Raw genomic sequence first — 19,547 nt, forward strand, 5'->3', positions numbered from 1 at the left:
ATTATTATTATTATTACAAAAATGTATCCGCTTCTCTTTAATTCTGCAATAACAGTGGCTGACTTGACTCGAAAACACCAGCAGGTGGCATCACCTACCAAAAAGACTGTGGTTCTAACTCTAGAGAATTCTCATGGGGTGAGAAATGTGGCCTCACTTCTTGGACTTTGACCGTCAAAAGCTACGTTTACTTTCAACTTGACTTTGAACCACTGAGCTACAGTACAGTCTTTCTTTCTTTTCTTTTTTTTTCTCTCTCAACACAATAAATGCAATAATTGTAGTGCATGTCCAGGAGACATCTAGAGTGGCTTTTACAGCACAGACTGCTATGGCTTCTGCTTGTACATCTCTTTTAATTGCACTTTTTCCGTCCACTCAACTTTCTTTTCTGTCAAAAGACACTGTTACGTTCGTCCGTGTACACCAAAACATGCAAAACTAACCGAAATAAAATGTTTGAAATGATCCTTATTGCATGTGTGTCATGAATCTAAATCATACACTAGTTTCAGTTTTGCAATTAACTCACTAAAATAAAAATGACTTTTTGATTATTCATTGAGTTACAACTGTAAACGTGCACTTGCCCGTTTGCCGACAACAACAACAACAAAAACTACAAATATGGCGTCGATTGAGTCGAGCCAAGAACCGACTTTATTGGCGATGCGTAACTGAAAGTCGGCGATTTTGAAAGTGAAACCGTGAGCGTGACGGCAGCGAGCCCCGCGGTGGTGGCAGGAGATCACTCCCTGACGATGGTCTTACCGGATGTGGACTTCCACGGAGAACATGTTGTAGAGCCGCGCCGAGCTGGCAGATGGATCCAGGTCGGTTCTCCACTTCTGTCTGCGTCCTGATGGTGTGTCTTCTCGGGACGACGCGGCTCTCCAGCGTCGGTAGGGACAGAACGACCTCCGTCTATATTTACACTGTGCTCTGGTTAAGTAGTATTATTTGTCAAATTCAAATCTCGTGCCTACATTGAATAGTTAAATCCAGACTCAAATACATTTGAAATACATGTTTTAATTTTTAATTTTTTTTTTTTTTTTTGTGTGTGGTTAAATATCGTTTTGTTATTTACTTTCTCTATACAAGGTGGAGCCATGGGTTCATGCGTCAGTGTAAAATTACAAAACAAATAGCGCGGCTCAAGTTCTTAACGTTGTAACAGTTGGTGTTTTTGGAAAAACCAAAAAAATAGACCGACAACTAAATGTCTCCTAAATTAAGATGATAACAAATGTATTTGGTTATTAAGCAGGTTTTAATGAATAAATTGACTCATTTTAAGGTTTTGCAGCAAACAAAGTATTCTGAAATGAATAGAATTTGATCCAAAATGTTACATGAAATTATATTTTATAGAAAAGACAGCATTTTTAAGTGGTTTTTCGGAACATCTATGAATCACTAAGTCTAGAAATGTATATTTATATTAAGAAAACATGTTGCTCTGTTAGTGTTCTGTTTATCTGATGAACAAGCTACTTCCTCTTTGCTTAAGGCAATTTAGCGTATGATCCATCCTGTTCTGATCTTCCGGGCCAAATCGTCATTAACTATTCAGGTTATGCATGATAAATCTGCATTAACATTGGTATTAGCCGATATTAATAAACAATGTTTGTTTCAGCCTGGAAATATATAACATGAACGTCAAGGAGAAAAGATATCAAAGATGTCAGATGTTGACATCGGTGCAAATTGTCATATTGGTGCACCCAAGTTCAGATTGTCTTAGATATTAGAAGAATTAGACAATAAATAAGTTCATGTAAATCAGTTTGCCACGCTGTAATTTCTCCAAATGTCCCGGTTGCACCTCGCCTGAAGTGGCGCCGAGGCAGACGGGAGGTGGAAGGTGACCTTAATTCCACCCCATCTGGGCTCAGGTTGACTGACGCCGCCTAGCAACACAGAGTCAAACCTCTGAAAACCCTCGACACAACTGGAGACAATTCCTGACTGTACATGCAAAAAAATTCAACGGAGAGACAAAGTTTTGTTGTTTTAACTGGCGCTCATTGGCTCCCTGGGCGTTTGCCAATGTATCCAATATCAAATCTCAATCTCGTTGTAATCTGTTGATGACAATGACAAATAAATCTTATCTTATCTTATCTTATCTTATCTTATCTAAAGCTGCCCCTAGGTCATAGTTATAAAGTTCTTATGTTTCAGGATGTAATGCGGTTTTTCTTCTTCTTCTTCTTCTTCTTTCTGTCAAGCTCTAAAGTTATATAATGTAAACTTATTTACAAAAAAACACAATCCACAGCATTGCCAGCTGTCCTTTTTTTATTTTTTATTTTATGAAGTCAGTTGTGTAAAACATTGATTGTGGAAACACATGCGGCATCAGTAATTTCAAAGGAACTGTTTTCTGTCTACAGTCATCAATCTCTATTATTATGGAATGTTGGTCAACGCTTAATTATAAAGTGGTTTCAGTGGATTTCAGATTTTCATTTCTGATTTGAGCTGTCAGACACATCAAATAGCATCACAGTAAAATCTAAAGTATGCTTGTGGTTAACTTAATGACGTGCCCGTATGATTGCTGCATTAGCTGCTTGGTTTTCACCAAACGTAGCTTTGTGAATATGAGGCTTTTTTACAAACTGTAATTGTTCTACTGTGACTTCAACATGAAGCATGCTAACATGCTAAAAGTTCTGAGGTTTTTTGTGTTTGTTTTGGTTTGGGTTTTTTTTTTATTATTTCTCTTAATATTGCTAAATCTGACAATAGGAAAAAACAAATCTTAACTGTGTCTAATGCATTCCTTTAGTAAATAAGCCTAAATCATCACCCATCCGCCCACCACGCCTAGCAGTTGGTGTGAACATCTCAACGTCTGGTCTCAGCTTTTTAAAGAAGTCATCATGTTTCATTCAGACTCCGCTCTGTAAATCTAAATCATTTGTCTTTGCATCCCTTCCAAAAATGTGATACGCGTAGCAAGCGTCTGGTCACGGACTTTAGCATTCAGCATGCTAACTGTAACCTGTCCGGTTTGACATGTAGTTGTTTTGTTTTTTTTTTTAAATGAATTTTTGCGTTCTGTGGTCTTCCATGCTACTTGATTTTTGATTTTTTTTTGTAACTGCCGTCTTGAACGCTCACTTTTAACAAACTAACTGAAGTTCGGCGAGTTTTAAGGTGCAACTCTTGTGTTATTTTGTCATTTCTTTGACCGTTGGACGCTCACTCCTCACTCTTGTAGCTCTTTCCAGGTGGTTCAACTGCAACTACTGCTTCTCCAACATCATTGCTGATATCTTCTCTCCTTGACGTGCATGTTAGCTCCAGAGCCACAAACTATCAAAATGGCTCCCGTAGAGGGGAGATCATCATTCATAGATCATCTTAATGATCTATGAATGAACAGCATCTGGGTAGATTTCAATGACTGTAGAACCGGCTTGAGACCTGAATGACTTTTACGGAACTGAAAAGAGCACCGAGTTTCATTTCACCCTTACTAGAGAAAGAGGATGTGAAAATCAAGCCATGGCGTGACATTAGCCTTCATGTCGTTTTCTATTGTCTGCATTTCTCTTTCAGGCCAGTGCGCATGTCCAGAAATTCCCAGAAGAAGTCTTACTTTGCCACCAGAAGGAAAAAACTGCTTCAACGTTAGCGACAAATATCGCTACACGTGCATTCCCGGTTACGTGAGGAAGGCCGGAACGTCGAATCTCATCAAGTGCAACAATCATTCGCAGTGGACCACTACCAAATTTCCACTGGAGTGTATACGTAAGGTTCTTTTTCTTTCTCTTCCGACGTTTAACAATGGAACTTTATCAAGTTACCGTCATGAGGCGTCGGGTTTCGTAGAGTTTCAGGAATAGAAACTCGACTAGGACACGTTTTATGGGTTGGTGCCCTCCGATCCAGGAAAACTAAATCAGATTATTTTTGTGAGGTGGCACGCTTTAGCTGAGGAACCATTTCTGAAACTGGAGAAACTAGTCTGAACCCCAGGGAACGCAGCACATGCATGTCCACACATGGAACTGGTGGGAAGAGATTCTGGCCTGCAGCTTGAACTCCTGCACGGGTGGCTACTCCTGCTGACACATCAGAACTGAAAACAACATGAAAAAGATGCTTTACACGCCTCAAAATGAAGTAAAATTACTGTCTAATACCAGAATTTATAGGAAGCTAAAGGGGACGGGAAGTAATTGGGTCTAAATCATCCTGTGTGGGAAGCAGAAACCTGCCACGGTGTGTTAGGTGCCTTTGTAGATATATATATTTTTAAAAAAAACACAACTTGAAAGTGCCTGAGTTTGAAAAGTCAAAAAATTGAGGGAGAAAACTGTGAAATTTTGAAATGAATCTCACAAATTTCCTAGAAAAATTGTGACCGTTTCCGAGTTTCAAAAGCTGAAAATGTTCAACATTTGAAACTCAAAAATGTCCATGTTTTTCCTAGAGAATGTCCGACATTAATATCACAAAAAAAACATGAACACCTACGTTTTTTTCTGGAATATTTCTGAGATAAATCTCCAAATTTCATTGGTTTTAGCGGAAACGTGCTCCTTGTTGTCCTACCTGCGACGCCGTTGCAGAAACCAAAACGACTGAGGGGGAGAAAAAAAAAGCAACAAGAAATGAAATCCAAACCATGTTAAACGAAGTTGCCTAAGGTAAACAAAAGCCAATATGGTGCCAATAAAAACGTCAGGAAGTGAAATGAAACAAACACAAAACTCTCACTCAGCCTGTAAACCAGGACAGGACCAGCTGCTGGTGTGTGCTGGAAATAAACACTGACCCAGAGAAACCAGTCAACACAGCAGAGTGTTTATCAGTCACGGTCCAAGACTTTTGAGGGTCGTTCCAAAGGCTTGCATCAGCATTTCTGACATCTTGAAATAACTTCTGTTAACATTAGTTTTACACACACCGTGAGCAGGAATTTACAACATCCCCTGCCGATAGTAAACGATCCGATTGCCAGGAAACAGTTGCGCTGTTTCAGTTGTAATTACACCATTTTCATGTGCACTGCAACACAAACAGCTGAAAGAGCTCTTAACTTTTCCCATCGGTACATCAAAGAATGATTTTGCTTTTTTAAACACGTTTTTCTGGTTAGGAAAAACATTCATGGTGCAGTTTGTGCTGCGGCAGGGATACATGTTGCTTTTCTGTATGAAATAAAACTAATTAGATTGTATTATAGTGTTTGTTTTTTTGTCATATCTGTGCATTATTAGCGGTTCACTCCAGCTTATCAAGTCAAGTTTACTTGTTTAGCACGTTTCAGCAACAAGTCAGTTCAACTCGTTTTGCAGCATAAGAACATATTTCAACAACCAATTATGAAACATTACATTTTGTCAAATGCCGTCATCAAAGTCATCAAGCAAATATACGTCAGATATATTGAGAAATGTTCCAGTTGTCATGGTTCTAAGGCAGCTCTAAGCAGGCGGGTTTTCACCCTTGATTCAAAGGAACTCAGTGTTTTGGCAGCTCTGCAGTTTTCTGGAAGTTTGTTCCAGATTAGTGGAGCATAAAAGCTGAATGCTTCCCCATATCTAGAGTATCTTATTTTGCACATGCACAATTCTAAGCAGTTACATCTCACCTACCAAACATTTCTCCTTATTTATTGTAAATCCAAGTGAGTCGCTCCCAAAAGAGAACAGCCAGTCCAAGAAACGGGTCGAGGCCAGTGAAGTTCTATTGTCTTCAAACAGATGATGCATTTTCTACTTCATCTAAATGCTACTTTGTGAACCTTTAAAGTGTCGACACGTTTGCCTTTGGTAGTTATTTACACAGAATTATAGAGGAGTTACATAATGGAGGACGATGGAGGCTGGAGGTGGTACGCCATAAATTATCATCCTCTGCGAAACACGCACTCAGTAGGAACCATGTTGGAGTGTAAAGGAAATAAAATAACGTTCACTTAACATTGTTGCTTTTCACTCTAGTGTCAGATCTAACAGCTATTCTCTATAGGAACACTTGACATGATGTCTCTTTTCTGTATGTTTCACACAGGAAGGTTATAGTCGGCGCACCACTTTCTCTCTACCTACGTTTCCTGCTTCAGTAATAGCCGATTGCTTTGTGAATATGCAAACATGGCAATTCAGTTGAAATGGTTTTGATTTTTATAGCACCAATTCACAACAAATCTTAATGTTGTGAATTGATTTTTTACAACAACAAAAAGGTCGTTGCAATTAGTTATTGCTTTATTTCGAGCCACACAAAAGAAAAATATATTTATGCCCACTTATTGTCTTGTCATAAGGACAAGACATTTAATTCACACTTAATGGAATAATACTTTATTTAGACATAAACAAGAAAGCATTTAGCTCAAAGACGTCAGGCATGCATTCCAGTTGATCCTTGTTAGCAAACAGTGTGTTAATTTTAGTTCATTATCCAAATTAGTTTAAAACGTTGTTGTTGCGCAACACCCCCCCCCCCTCCCCCCCCCCCGCCCCCCCTTCTGTCTCTACTGTCTCACTCTCTGCTTCCTCTTCTGAGAGGGGAGATGTGCTACCAGCTCTCCTTCTAACGGGTTAATTGAGTTTCCTAAATCTGCTGGGATTTACCCTGTCCAGAACTGAAGTAAACTCTGTTTAAGCTGGTTTCGAGAAACGATTCGCCTGGTTTTCTGACGGCCTACATCCAGGTGTCCCACCCTTCTTCCCCCTGTGAATTAGCCAGACTGAGCAGCCTACAGCCAACTAGTTTCACAGAGCACACCTGTTAACGGTCGCTCGTTCTCTATTTTACAACTTGCATTTGTTATTGAACCAGGTAGGTTTTAGTGACTCGGGCGAGTCCCAAGGATGACGTTTTAAATTTGGGCTACCAGCAACCTAAAAACATTTTAAACTTTTTCCTCTCCAGAATCAAACATCACAGCTATTTTACAACCATCAAAGAACTTTAAGGTGACTCATTAACTGAATGTCCACAACATCTTTTAGATTTTCTTTATGCTAAATATTTTATTAGTAAGGCATTTTTGCAAGGGTCAGTACAGCTTAATTCAGTAGCAGAAATAATCAAATAAGTAAAATCAATCATCTAGTCTATCTTTCCCTACTGCTGATACTGAGAACTAAAAAAAGGAACCTTTGAGAGAGACGGACGGAGCCTGACGCCTCGAACCCCAGACCTGACACGACGACGAAGAAGGTGCTGCAGCAGGAGGAAGACGCCGATCGATGAAGGTCAGGATCTCCGCAAGTCTGATGAGCCTCCTCTCTGCATGGATGGTGAGGTCACACAGGACTTGGTGCTGGCAGGAAAAAAGGCACCAGTTCTTCTTCTTTGTCTTTGCCTTTGTCTTTGTCTTTGGGGTCTGAACCCAGCCGATGAGAGAAGTGCGATTTGAAGCCACATGTTGCAGGGCTGACGGGTTGGTCTCCATGAGCAGGACAGTCTTCGGCTCTGTGGCCCCGGCTCTTCTTCAGCTGCAGAGTTCTTTGTCCATCTCGATCTTGGCTCGAAGCTGCCCGGAGGATCCAACGAACGGTTCCTCTTTTGCACTCACCTTTTATAGGGTTTCTTTGGCTAGCACTGTTGCTGGGCTTGTTTCATTGGTTGTCTGCTTAGACAGATGATCTCATATCCATCACTGTCTTACAGACATTATGTCCTGATGTCTGTGCTAATGTCTCAGAGTTGCTCAACCTCCTGTCCATTGCCTGCACAACCTTTTACCTAAATAAGGCGTTGATCATCTCTGCTCTCCTGTTAGTTCCCCTTTTTCCCTTCCTTTCACCTTTCACCTACCATCTACCTCCAACATATCAGTGATGTTTAATTGCAGTTACACCTTTTACACCATTTCAAGTTCAATGTCAAAATCACATTTATCACATTTATTTTCTTTAGCTTCTCTGATTTTAGCATTCATTTATAATTTTATAACCATAACTTATATCACATTTATTTTCTTCAGCTTCTCTGATTTATCATTCATTTATGATTTTATAACCATAACTTATTAATTATCCTTATTATAATCCTAATGTGAGTTATTACAGATGTTCTTCTGAAAAGAAACCAAGAATAATCCATGATTCTAATTATTTAATACCAAAGTTACAGTTACTTGTTTTTCTTGTAAGTGTTCTCACAAATGTAAGTGTAAATATTATTACAAGTAAACCAATATTAATATAAGTATTTTACTTTGAATCTTATCAAATTACCAAAATGTTTAGATTTAATTCTTTAAAACTTTCATGCTTTAAAATAAGAAATAGTCTCAGCTATATTTATAAATCTGCAGGCTGGAAACTTCCTCTTTTTCCAGGAAACCTGCTTTTCCTGTTTAATGACTCTCTCTGTCTGACTATGATTTCTTATGATTAGATAGAAAAAAGTAGAATTAAAGCAAAGTTTGCTTTAGACAAAAACAACACACACAACCAGATTTATTTTATTGACACCTAAGTATACTGCTGGGCCTTGAAGTCACTTGAGTGATTCATTTTAAAGATAACTTTATTTATTATTACTGTTAAACTAAAATCTCCAGCATGGGGAAGTGGGATGAGCTCGGATTTTCTTGACACCCCCTCCACGAGGTCAGACCTTTCACATGCTGGGAGTCCATCACCCTCCTGCAGTTCGCCGTCCTCATCCCCTGGAAAGAGAAGATGTTCGTCTGGGATGTGAAGATGCAGATTCTTCATCCTCAGTTGTCACAGAGGGCTCAGTGTAGTCATCAAAACTCCACTTCTCTTGACAACGTGTTCTATTTAAAGAAACCCAGCAGATGGCATCAAGTTATTGATTTACTGTTTTAAAGGTTCATAAAAACAAAAAACTGGGATGTTTCTGAGATCGGACCCCATTAGCCGGCCTTTGTCTAGGACCTTCTTGGACTAGCTGTTTGCTTCACATGATCGAAACTTATGCTGAATGAAACGAATCAATATACAGGTAAGACGTTGACTGCTAAGAAATGCTCAACAGAATCCCTCTTCCAGCCCCCTGACCTCTTCCCTTTGGACCTGGACATTAATTAACTCACTTTCATTGTTTCAGCTCATCCAGACTCAACTCCAACGCCGCCACACATTCCAGGTATGAAACTTTTTTTTTTTTTTTCTGGAAAAATGCTGTTTTATTTTTATTTTAGTTAAAAATTAAAGGTTCTTTTTATGCATTTTAAATGTAAGCTCATTGCAACACATGTTGCGGATTCCCTCAAGCAGACTATTTCTGTTTGCTAAATCATGGTAAATGTAGGTGCACTGTGCTACCAAAGCAGTTTAATATATTGATATTGATTTATTGCTCTCTCACACTGTCATCGAAAAGACTGTCATTGCAGAATGTTCATCATTCTGTTGCCTGCACCAGCTTGAATTATACAGTAGGTTAATACCAGAGGGTAAAAGGTGTGTTAGAACAGGGTCGAAAAGATTGATGAAGTTTAGCGTTTATTTTCTAAGTTTGGATATTATTAGAAGATAGAAAGATTCTCAAAAGAGAACTGAACACCCCCAGATAAAGGCATACTCATTTAGAGTTATTTCAGAGCTTTTAAACCTTCTGCTCCTCCTTATAGCAGTTTCTTAGACCGGATCTGTGGTTCTTAAACAGGACCTGGTTGAATACCAAACAAGTTGTTGAACTTCCTGTTTTTCTCAAAGTCTTTTAAAGAATCTAGATTGGAAAAGTCTGTTGTAGAATTTTGAGAAAGGGCTGATCTGTGTTTGTTGAGATGACCAAAACATCAGTGGACGACTCCTTCGCCACACTGCCGAGTCAGAAGACAACTTGACCTCGTGTTATTTCGTAAGTTGCGGAACATAGGAAAAAAATGAATAAATAAACAAAACAAGGTTTCGTGTTTTCTACTCAGATGTTCAGAATGCTGATGAAAAAATCTAGAAGTTTTAGTCTGGAAGTATGAAGCTCTGAATGGGAAAACATGTCGGATGTTCTATGAGAATCTGTTTTATTGCCTTCGTATAATCAGTTAGACTGAAACACCAGGCAAGTGGTGTGTTTAATCTACGTCTTCAGTAAGGATTAGAGACCACACATTTCATTAACCTGGTTAAAACGCAGGTCATTTCTTAAATATGCCATAAAAGAAGCTAATAAAACAGCCACACATCGTGACAGACATATTAAAGAGTGTTGATTCAGAAGACTTGAAGCATTTAAACGAAGCGAAAGAAGCTCTGAAGTTGGGAAGTTACATTTAGACTTTTACCTAAAATATGAATGGGTTGTGTTTTCTATATTTTGTTTAGCTTGCATCTGTTAGATTGCTGTTGGGTTAGTTTTCTGTATAATAATAATAATAATGTTAAAATTTGGACGTTTGTAGGAATATTTGTTTATTATCTGCATACAGTGACATTTAGTGTTTGGGTTTTATCTTTCTTTTTCTTCCTCTTGCTTTTTTTAATTATTATTATTTTCATGCCCTGCTGTATTAACTGATAAGCTCTGAAGTTGATGGACGAACTATTCATTTATTCTGTTTCAGATGATTCAAGCATCACGACTGCGGCAACAAACCGGCCAGGTAGGATCAATGTGTGCAACTGAAAGAACATGAACATTATTTTTGGTTTTTGCTGCGAATCCGAGGAGAATTGCTTTACAAGTACATTTTGTTTATATATCAACCTCTAAACCCGTATCCTTGTATTCTTGATCACATTACTATTCCATAACTTTAAACATAAAGTAGGTTTTTTTAGGCTTCTATAAACCAAATGTTTTACAGCCAGTGTAGGATCAATATTGCTCAGGCTTTACTTCTACAGTTCTCGAGTTTTATATTTGCCTAAATTCCTCGCTTGAAATTAACATATGAAAGAAGTTTTAGATTGTAACAGTATCTCTAGGCATGACTGCATTAGTTACAACATTTAGTTTTCCTTTGGTAAAAAGTACTTTTGAACTGAATTGAATGAAGTCAAAAGTTGAATATTTTTTCAGTTGTGACAAGTCTTATGACTTTTTGCTGCTGCTTGTTTTGATAAGGCAGCAGACATAACAAGACACGAGCCTGCTAAAGAAAGCGAAACGTTAGGTTATGTTTTCGTGCCACCACGTGTTCTGCTGTGGTACTTTTATCGATATGTAGGTTCAAGTATGTGCATAAACACATATTTGTTATTTCACCTAGAGGGCAGTACTCGTGTTTTTAGGTGACAGGCTGAAACAGGTTGGTATGTGGGCAACATACCAACACGCAAGTAAAGATTCTAAATGTTGTAATTTCAGCCTGAAGCACCAACCTTAACAAGTTTTGTTAAGGTTAACTTGTTAACCTTAACAAGTTTTGTTAAGGTTAACTTGTTAACTTTAACAAGTGTTAAGGTTAACAAGTTAACAAAACATGTTTTCCTGATGTTAACAAGTTTTCATGTCTCATGTTCCATCAGGAAAACACCTTTGAAGTGTTTTCCTGAGCTCCTCTTGATTAAATTAAAATGAAACACATTTTTGACAGAGCTGGTTTCAGTGAGTCTGATGGAGTTGTTCTGATGAAACCGTGTTCATGTGGTGAAGGTTCCAGTTGATCAGCGCTTGTTAGCTTGAGTTGCTGTGACTGTGATGTAATTTGCGCATGTTCTTCTAAAACTGAGGAACTGGTAAACGTAACTATGAATTTCCATTAACTGTGCACAGACTTAGCATAAAATCTTGCGTGTTCTTTAACTGGGCCTGTTGAATCTACATTCACTCCAACCAATATAACCAACGTCCAGTGCCAGCAAAAAAAAAAGAAAAAAAAGAAGCATTTTTCCCTTTACACATTTTTTCTAGTTTCTTTTTTTTCTTCAATTTGTTAGACTTAAATATTCCAGATTATAAAACAAAATGTAAAATAAAGAAGAGGTGAGTAAATGTGTAAATTCAAAATTCAATTTCCACCGACTTTTTCATTTGTTATGTGGAAGAAGAAGCTACCTGGCCCTATATGGAAACATAATTAATCCCCTTGTCAAGTCATGAATTATGGGTAAGAGAAACAATTTTTGGTGTTTTTGATTCATTTTACTCCAGGCATCATAACTGACAAACCTGTAGCATCAAAAGCATAACAGAATGAGAACCAGTCTGACAACATGAGAGCCTTAAAATCATCCTAGTCGACTTTACTTTGTTTTTACTTTTTTTTCATTTCGCTTCCAACTCATATTTTATTTTATTCCTGTGTTTTAGAGGTTAGTGTTACTTTTACCTCAGTGCCTCATTTCCCTGGTCTTCAATAGCTGTTTCCCATCCGCTCATTCATTCACCCGTGTGTCGTCCTGTAATCATCGTCCCCGGTATAAATACACGCCAGTTCAGTTACTCCTTGTCAGATCCTCTGTTATCTTTCATTTAGATTTCCGGATGCAGTCTGCTCATTTAACTGTGTTTTTCCCACTTTGCTTTTCCCGTATCGTCTCTGAATCTGAGTCCCCAACAACACCAAGACAGCAGACTTGATCTGAAGGTTCCAAAAGATGTGAGAAGCAAAGCCACCGACCTCTACCAGTCTGGGAGCAGCTGCAGAGAAAATCTGTGGTGTGATCTGAAGCATCCCGTTCCTGCTAGAAACCCTCAAATGGGTCTGAAAAGAGGAAATACTCAGCCACACTTTGTCCTACTCATCAAACTCTTAGAAATTACGCAACTGGTTGTAAAAAAAAAAAAACAGTTGATGAATGAGTAAAACCATCGTCTGAAGAAGCTCCAGGTCCCATTGCGATTTGATTTTGCAATTTTTTTTTATTTTATTTTTTTACTGTTGGTGTTAAAAGACGCAAACAGAAATACTTAAATGACAGCAGGAAGAGAGTTGGTTTTGCTAAAAAAAAAAAAATAGATTGTAGCTTCTTTTTCTATTCTGCAGGAACTTCCACCAGCCATCCGACTGGAAGAAGCTCTACTACTGAAACTACAAGCTCAGCTAATATGGAGGAGCAAAGTACATCAGGTAAGAAGCATGGAATCCTAACAGCTGCTTTTATCCAATCAATCAGTCAATCAATCAATCAATCAATCAATCAATCAATCAATCAATCAATCAATCAATCAATCAATCAGTCAGTCAATCAATCAATCAATCAATCAATCAATCTTTATTTGAAGAGCACCCAAAGTGACCAAAGGGCTGTTCAGGTACATAAGCGTGGACCAAAAAAGCGGCATAAGAATTTTATGTATTATTTTTAACCATAAGACACAAACACCTACAATAAAACAGTTAGCCACTAGGGGGCACCGGTAGCAGTTTGCTGGTCAATCCCCGATATTTATTAGTTTCTTGACTAATTAGGGCCAACACCTGTATTGTGGCCCTAATACACCGTTGATGTTTCGTTCCAAACTCTATTAGATAATGAGGCGTCTGACTGTTTAAAAATAAATAAAAAACAGACAAAATTAAAGTCTTGACATCTCAGTATGAGTGTATTCTCAGTAGTTATCCTGTTCTGTACATTTAGGTTAGTATTAGTTGGTATTAGTTCTTATCTTCTGGTTAGTTAGGTTGTCATGCCACAATCGCATATCCACTCTATTTAAGATTCTTGGTTTCCATCTTTAGAGTCATTTTGATAGACCATTCGCTCCTGAGAAGGTCTGGATTTCTAGAGTCCCAAGCCCTAACAAACGGCTTTATATGATGCCATACAACCTACATTTAAAGTTTATTAAAAATATGAATTCTGAGTCCTGACAAAGATGTGTAGGTTTAGAATACAACTCTGCATGAAAGAATATGTTGGTTTCATGGTTTCTTTTATTTTCAGATGTGACATTTTTTCATAATTAATGTGGCAAAATAATCTTTTTGTGTGTAGAAACTAAAAGCACAACCACAGTGGTTTCCTATAAAACTCGGAGCTCCACATACTCACCAAGTAACCATAGCAACGGAAACAGCTCTATGAAAGAAACCCACACAGAAACTTTCACAGGTAATTTTATATCCTAACTTCCTGGAAGAATCTAGCTCGATGCTGGCTACAGGTATTGACACCTTTAGTAAAGATGTGTAAACAGCCTTAAAATAAATGAATCTGGGTCATTTGTCCATATCTCCATCAAATGTGGAAAATACCAAGGAGAAGGTCTGTCTCCCACGTTCAGGTCTATGGTGTACATAGACCTGAACCTCATCAGCTAAATAATCAGCAAGACTGGGTCTGGATACCCACTCAGAAATAGGCCAACTTTCAGGCACCTCCCTGACATGGATTGAGTTGCGCTGTATTCTGAAAGTGAGCGAGACATTGATTCACTGGTTCACACCACCTGTATACAGCAGGGACATCAGGATATTATTTGGGCTGGAGAAATGTGGCCACATGGTGACTAAAAAGAGGGTCAGATAATCCACAGAGAGAGTATTGCACCCCCAGAAAGGAGAATAGTAAATGTTGAGGAAAATTATGCCTTGGAATACCACAGGCAAAAGGCAACCACAAGGAAAGCAGTAACAGCAAAAATACCTGCAATGAGTAAGGCACGTTTTGGGGATTCTGCTCAATGGCAAGAAGAAGGTCTGGGAAGTCAACAGCTGTGCCTAATCAGATACCCTGCTAGGGTAATAAATTGATCAAGCACACAAGCTTCTTACCATTCATGGTGGATTTCACCCCAAATCCAGTATCCTCAAGCTGTAAGCACACTGAAGGAGGCAGAGGTCTCATGAGCATCAGAGATTAAACATCCAAGCGTCAAGAGTACATCAGGAAGATGGCTCCAAGGGATGAAGCAGTCTGACAATAGAAACTGGAAGAGAAGGAGATGAAGGAACCATCACGGGAGGATAAACCCCTTCATGGGACGTACCCCCAACAGACAGCTGAAGTGGCCAATATGACCAAATCCTACCAATGGCTGGAGAGGGTTGGACAGAAGACATGAGCAGATCTTGAGCACCAGAGCAATAGAAACTTAGATTTACCATACCAGGCAAGATCCCAGTTGCAGGCTGTGCAAAGAGGCATCAGAAATAATACATCATCTCACTCCCTTACCAGGTGTAAGATACCAGCAGGAAAGGACTACATGGAATGCCATTGCCTACGCCCGTTCTTCACAGGCGTGGATTTAACCCGTTCAGGCCAGATTTGTTTCCATTTGCAGATCCTGTGTGGATCCTCCCTGTGTATTTGCAAACCACCATTTTCTTTTTTAAAAGGTTTTATTGGCTCTACTGGCCTTTATTTGATAGTGAATTGAAAGGAAAGAGGGTAAAGAGAGAGGGGAAAGACATGCGGTAAAGGTCGCCAGGTCGGGAATCGAACTTGTAACAGCCGGGTCAAGGACTAAGGCCTCCATATGTGGGTTGTGCTTAACCCCTGCGCCACCACAGCACCCCCGCAAACCACCATTTTCAATCCACGAACAAGACAAGTTGGTGAGACGGTAAGCCGTAACTTGATAGTTCCACAGTCAAACCTTTAGATACAAATGTTTTACCAGTTGTGGTGGAAGAAACCATACAGCATCAATTGGAGGGGGCAACCAACAACAAACAAATACTGAGATGTCGGAGAAACTAACTGCCCAAGAGTACTCACCTAAAATGACATCATCAGAGCGTCCACCACAGACCAGATATTAATCGACTAGAGGGAGACTTAACAATGGAGAAGGAACTGAAGTTGATGCTATATTGTACAGAAACATCTGTGCAAAGTACAAACTGGAGACGCCTACATCAGAGTGGAATGATTGAGTTAAGATCTAATGGGATTTCCACATTCCTCAGAACCAAGTGGCAGGGCTTCATGTCTTTTGTGCTCAAAACTTTTAATACTTGTGTTTGCATTTTCCTTTTGAAAGCAGGACTTCATGTCGTTCTTCTCAAAACTTGTAATGCTTGAACTAAAAACTTTTGCTCTCTTTCAAATGTTCACTGTGCTTTCTCAAACCTTTCATCTAATTGCTGTGGAGACGTGGTTGCTGCGTCTTGTCTTGATTTCAGAACAGCGAGCCATGTGTGGTGGCAGGATGAGCTCTAATCCAGCTGGGTGGCCAGTGTCTGACATAACACTTAACGTTAGGTCATTGTTGATCACTATTGGAAACAAAAGACTGGAGATTGCTCAACAGGAACTCCCACAAACTTTGATCAACTCAAAAAAGAAGCTTTTCTTCACACAGAATAAATGCACTCAAACGTGTTTGACGATTTCCGAAAAATTGCCTGCAACTTTCTGGTGCTGCAGTTTACTTTAAGGCTTGTTCCACATCTTTATCAGGGGGCAGAACAACATTATGGTTTAAATAAATGTTTTTAATGTAAAGAATTCTATACTTCGGAATCCATTATGTTGCAAAAATCAACATGATAATTTTTCCACTACAAAAATTTCTGACAGTAAGGATGACAGAACGAGTGTTTTAGCTGAGTATGCTTGTTTCTCTCCGTTTCCCATTAGCAGCAGACACCAGAACAATTGCTGCCACTTTATCTGTGGTGATCCTATTGGTTTCCATGAGTGGCATCATCTTCGTACTATATCGAAGGTAAGCTGGAAAGTAAGCACTGGTATTAAACAGAGACCTCAAGGATTCATGCTGACAAAACGTCCCTTTTTTTGTTTTCCTGCCTTAGGAGAAAAAGGCCGATTCCCCCTCAGGAAACAGAGGAGATGCAGCCAATGAACAACCCCTCTTGAGCCGTGATGTAGACTTTGTAGGAAAAAAGAGGAAGGAAGAACGAGCAGCCTGTATTTAAAAATGAACGTAGCCACTGTGATATCGCCCTCACGCTTGTGAAATGCTGTTTTGAAGCCTGGAATCTGCCATCTTGTCTACTTTATTTAAACAAACAGGACAAATTGTCTGTAAATATGTTATCTTCAGCTAAGAGTTATTCAACATATTCTGATGGATGTTAAATCTCTAAAAGCAATAGAGGAGACTGGGGTAATTTGAGCCAAAGGGTAAGTTGAATTATCAGTTGTTTCTAGGAAACTGTAAAAAAAAAAAAACATTGATCATGTGACCAAATAGGAGGAATTCATCATTTAATGAAGTTTATGACTTTCCCTCAAGGGGAAAGTGATTGCATCTTTATTTCCCTTTACCTAGCAACGTTAAAATGACTCGAATCACCCCAGAGTGGAGCCGCAGCGCCGTAATGAGCGGGAACAAAAACCGTTTCTCCCACCTGAAAGCGAATTTAGTCTATCATAAGTTTCATAAAAAAATGTGTTTATACTAAAACAAATATTTGTAATTTTGTTTTATACATCAGTTGAGCAACAATACAAGGTCATAAATCAAAGATAATTTCAGTCCAAGTTCAAGTGCCAGCTTTTGAACTTGCTTGTTGCTTGTTGAGATGCTACAACCCAACCACAAATTTGAAACAAGGATTCAAAATGCCTTTTTTTTTTTGCTCCAAAGTTTAATGTTCAGTCCCCAAGCACACATGAAAGCATGCTGTCTTCTTTTTTTAAATCTTTTTTTCTTTTCTTCTTTTTTTTTTTACTAAACAGCACGTTATCTGTTGTATCTGTTGAATTGTGCACAACAACTATGGCTTTACTTACCCCGCACCAATGCTTGTTTTACCGCTTTACCTCACATACGGGGTAAGTTGAGCCATGAGAACTTCAAAAAAAAAAAAAAAAATTCAACAATATCTAAATAGTTTACACTTGTTTCGATTTTTTGAAAAGATGGATAACATCCTTAAATATATGTAAATATATAGGTTAAAGCTAATATATCTGCCCTGATGTATTAGCTAAACATGAAAAATGTCTCTTCTTCCCCCAGTCTCTCCAAAATACTCAAATCAAAACCATAACTACCGATTAGAACGGTATTATCTTCTTATAGGAAAATATTTTAAGTTTGATTGTTTGTGTGTGTGTGACAAATAGTAGACAGTTTTATGCAATGCTCAAACTTAGGATCTCGAACTGTATGATATTAGTGATATAAAAGAAACTTTGATGCTGCTAAGCCGTCCGGCCAGCCAGAGACAGCCCAAGATCATATGGGGCCCTGAGCAGAATTTGATTTGGGCCCCCTCTAATAAATAAATTTCATGGATTTTTTTTGTTTTTAGTTTTTTTTTATGAAGGGAACAAAATAATTTTCTCAGCTCTCAAGTTTTTCACGTCATATTTATTGCATTGAAAAAAGGTAGAGTGTGCATGAAATGTAACTCCTGCATAAAAGCAGCAGTTGCGAGCTTCCCCACAGCATGATGCCTCCACTGCCTTGTTTCACCACAATTTTAGAAAAATAAACTTCTGTTTTAGTCTGGTTTTGTTATTAATGTGCGCTAAACACGTAAGTTCAAGTGTGCATGGAGAAAGATGAACGCAAACAACATGATTGAATTTTTTATTTATTTTTTTAAAATCACTGGCCCTTTAAATCGTCTGTGCCAAATTCAATTCCCAAAGTGAAATGAAATGTTCTCGATACTCATATCATCCAAGTATCTTCAGAGAGTCATAGTGGATGGTGATGCAGAGGGTAAGGAAGGGTCTCCAATAGCAGTCAGTCCTGCAGTGACTCTGAACAGGCCTCTGACTGAAGACTGTTGCTGTGTGACAAAATTGTGTTTTTGTTGAACAAATACCTATTCAAGAGTTGGAATAGACATTTTTGCTATATTGAGGCCTCAAGGTTTCAGTGTAAATGTTCTGACATTGGTTATGTAAAAGTAAAGTGGGTTTTCTAACAACTATGAATTTAGCAACCAGATTATTATAATTTCCTCTGTGTGATTACAACTGGTACGGATTTATTTAGAAAAATTTAATTTTTTGAAAAAACGTAACACTGATATTCTTGGGGGCCCTCTGCTGGCCTGGAGGTCCAAGCAGCAGCTCAGCCCCCTTGTGCCTTCGGCCGCCTCTATGACCAGCACACGATGCTCAGTCGATGTATATTTTATAATGTTTAAAGTCTTTTTTGATTTCTCTATTTTTATTCTTTGCAATCAAATCACTAATATCAATGGCGTGCTTTAGTAGACATGCACTGTTTCACTCTGTAGCCTTAATCTTATATGATGCCTCAAAACTACTGTGTTGTAATGTATCAGTGGAATGCACTCTTTAGAACACTTCCATTTTTGTGACCCTGTACATACGCTTATCTATTGCTTGACCTAAACATTCATGAAATGTCAGGAATCATTTTGATATGTTTGTTGTTTATACTTTTTAGACTGTCATGTATTTGTGAAATTAACTGACCCACGTATTCAGAATGAGATGGATTTAATAAACAACAAAATATTTACTTCTCGTTATTATGGCATCCACCGCAGGGGTCCAACTCCAGTCCTCCCGGGTCGGTCACTTACGATTCTGACGAGGCAATCCAACTATTAGTTTCAGGTGTGATATACCAGGCGTACATCTAATAGTTGGAATGCTGAAGTCTGACACTTACTGTAGCTATAGATGGTTAGCGGCTAGCTAGCCAAAAGAACTAGATGCTAGCTGTTAAGAGTTCTGAACCAGCCAAAAGCAACTGACACAATATTTGTTTTTACACTGAAGCCACAAACGTGTATTTTT

General features: G+C 38.6%; 1 protein-coding gene and 1 long non-coding RNA gene across 5 annotated transcripts; one reads left to right on the plus strand and one right to left on the minus strand.

Moving 5' to 3' along the window:
* Positions 1 to 673: 673 nt before the first annotated feature.
* On the plus strand, positions 674 to 19,266 carry il15ra (interleukin 15 receptor subunit alpha). 4 transcript variants are annotated; one of them, XM_032589612.1, is made up of 8 exons: positions 675 to 902; positions 3,577 to 3,771; positions 9,064 to 9,102; positions 10,523 to 10,561; positions 12,890 to 12,973; positions 13,842 to 13,958; positions 16,437 to 16,521; positions 16,610 to 19,266. In XM_032589612.1, the coding sequence occupies exons 1-8, from the start codon at positions 824 to 826 to the stop codon at positions 16,671 to 16,673; spliced, it is 702 nt and encodes a 233-aa protein (XP_032445503.1). In that variant the 5' UTR covers positions 675 to 823; the 3' UTR covers positions 16,674 to 19,266. The 4 variants fall into 4 exon arrangements, with proteins under 4 accessions (XP_032445504.1, XP_032445505.1, XP_032445503.1 ...); XM_032589611.1 differs by having other exon boundaries at positions 677 to 902; positions 16,434 to 16,521; XM_032589613.1 differs by lacking the exon at positions 13,842 to 13,958 and having other exon boundaries at positions 674 to 902; positions 16,434 to 16,521.
* On the minus strand, positions 11,192 to 11,517 carry LOC116736837 (uncharacterized). The gene is made up of 2 exons (XR_004342681.1): positions 11,436 to 11,517; positions 11,192 to 11,315 (listed from the first exon to the last, which is right to left on the minus strand). It is a non-coding gene; the product is annotated as an uncharacterized LOC116736837 (long non-coding RNA).
* Positions 19,267 to 19,547: the final 281 nt, after the last annotated feature.

Source organism: Xiphophorus hellerii, chromosome 17 (assembly GCF_003331165.1).
Source record: "Xiphophorus hellerii strain 12219 chromosome 17, Xiphophorus_hellerii-4.1, whole genome shotgun sequence".
NCBI lineage: Eukaryota > Metazoa > Chordata > Actinopteri > Cyprinodontiformes > Poeciliidae > Xiphophorus > Xiphophorus hellerii.

Coding starts and splice junctions, on each gene's coding strand:
- il15ra (XM_032589611.1), top strand. CDS start 824: ATGGATCCAGGTCGGTTCTCCACTTCTGTCTGCGTCCTGATGGTGTGT. Junction 10,562..12,889: donor TGCGGCAACAAACCGGCCAG/GTAGGATCAATG, acceptor TCTATTCTGCAG/GAACTTCCACCAGCCATCCG. Junction 12,974..13,841: donor GGAGGAGCAAAGTACATCAG/GTAAGAAGCATG, acceptor TTTTGTGTGTAG/AAACTAAAAGCACAACCACA.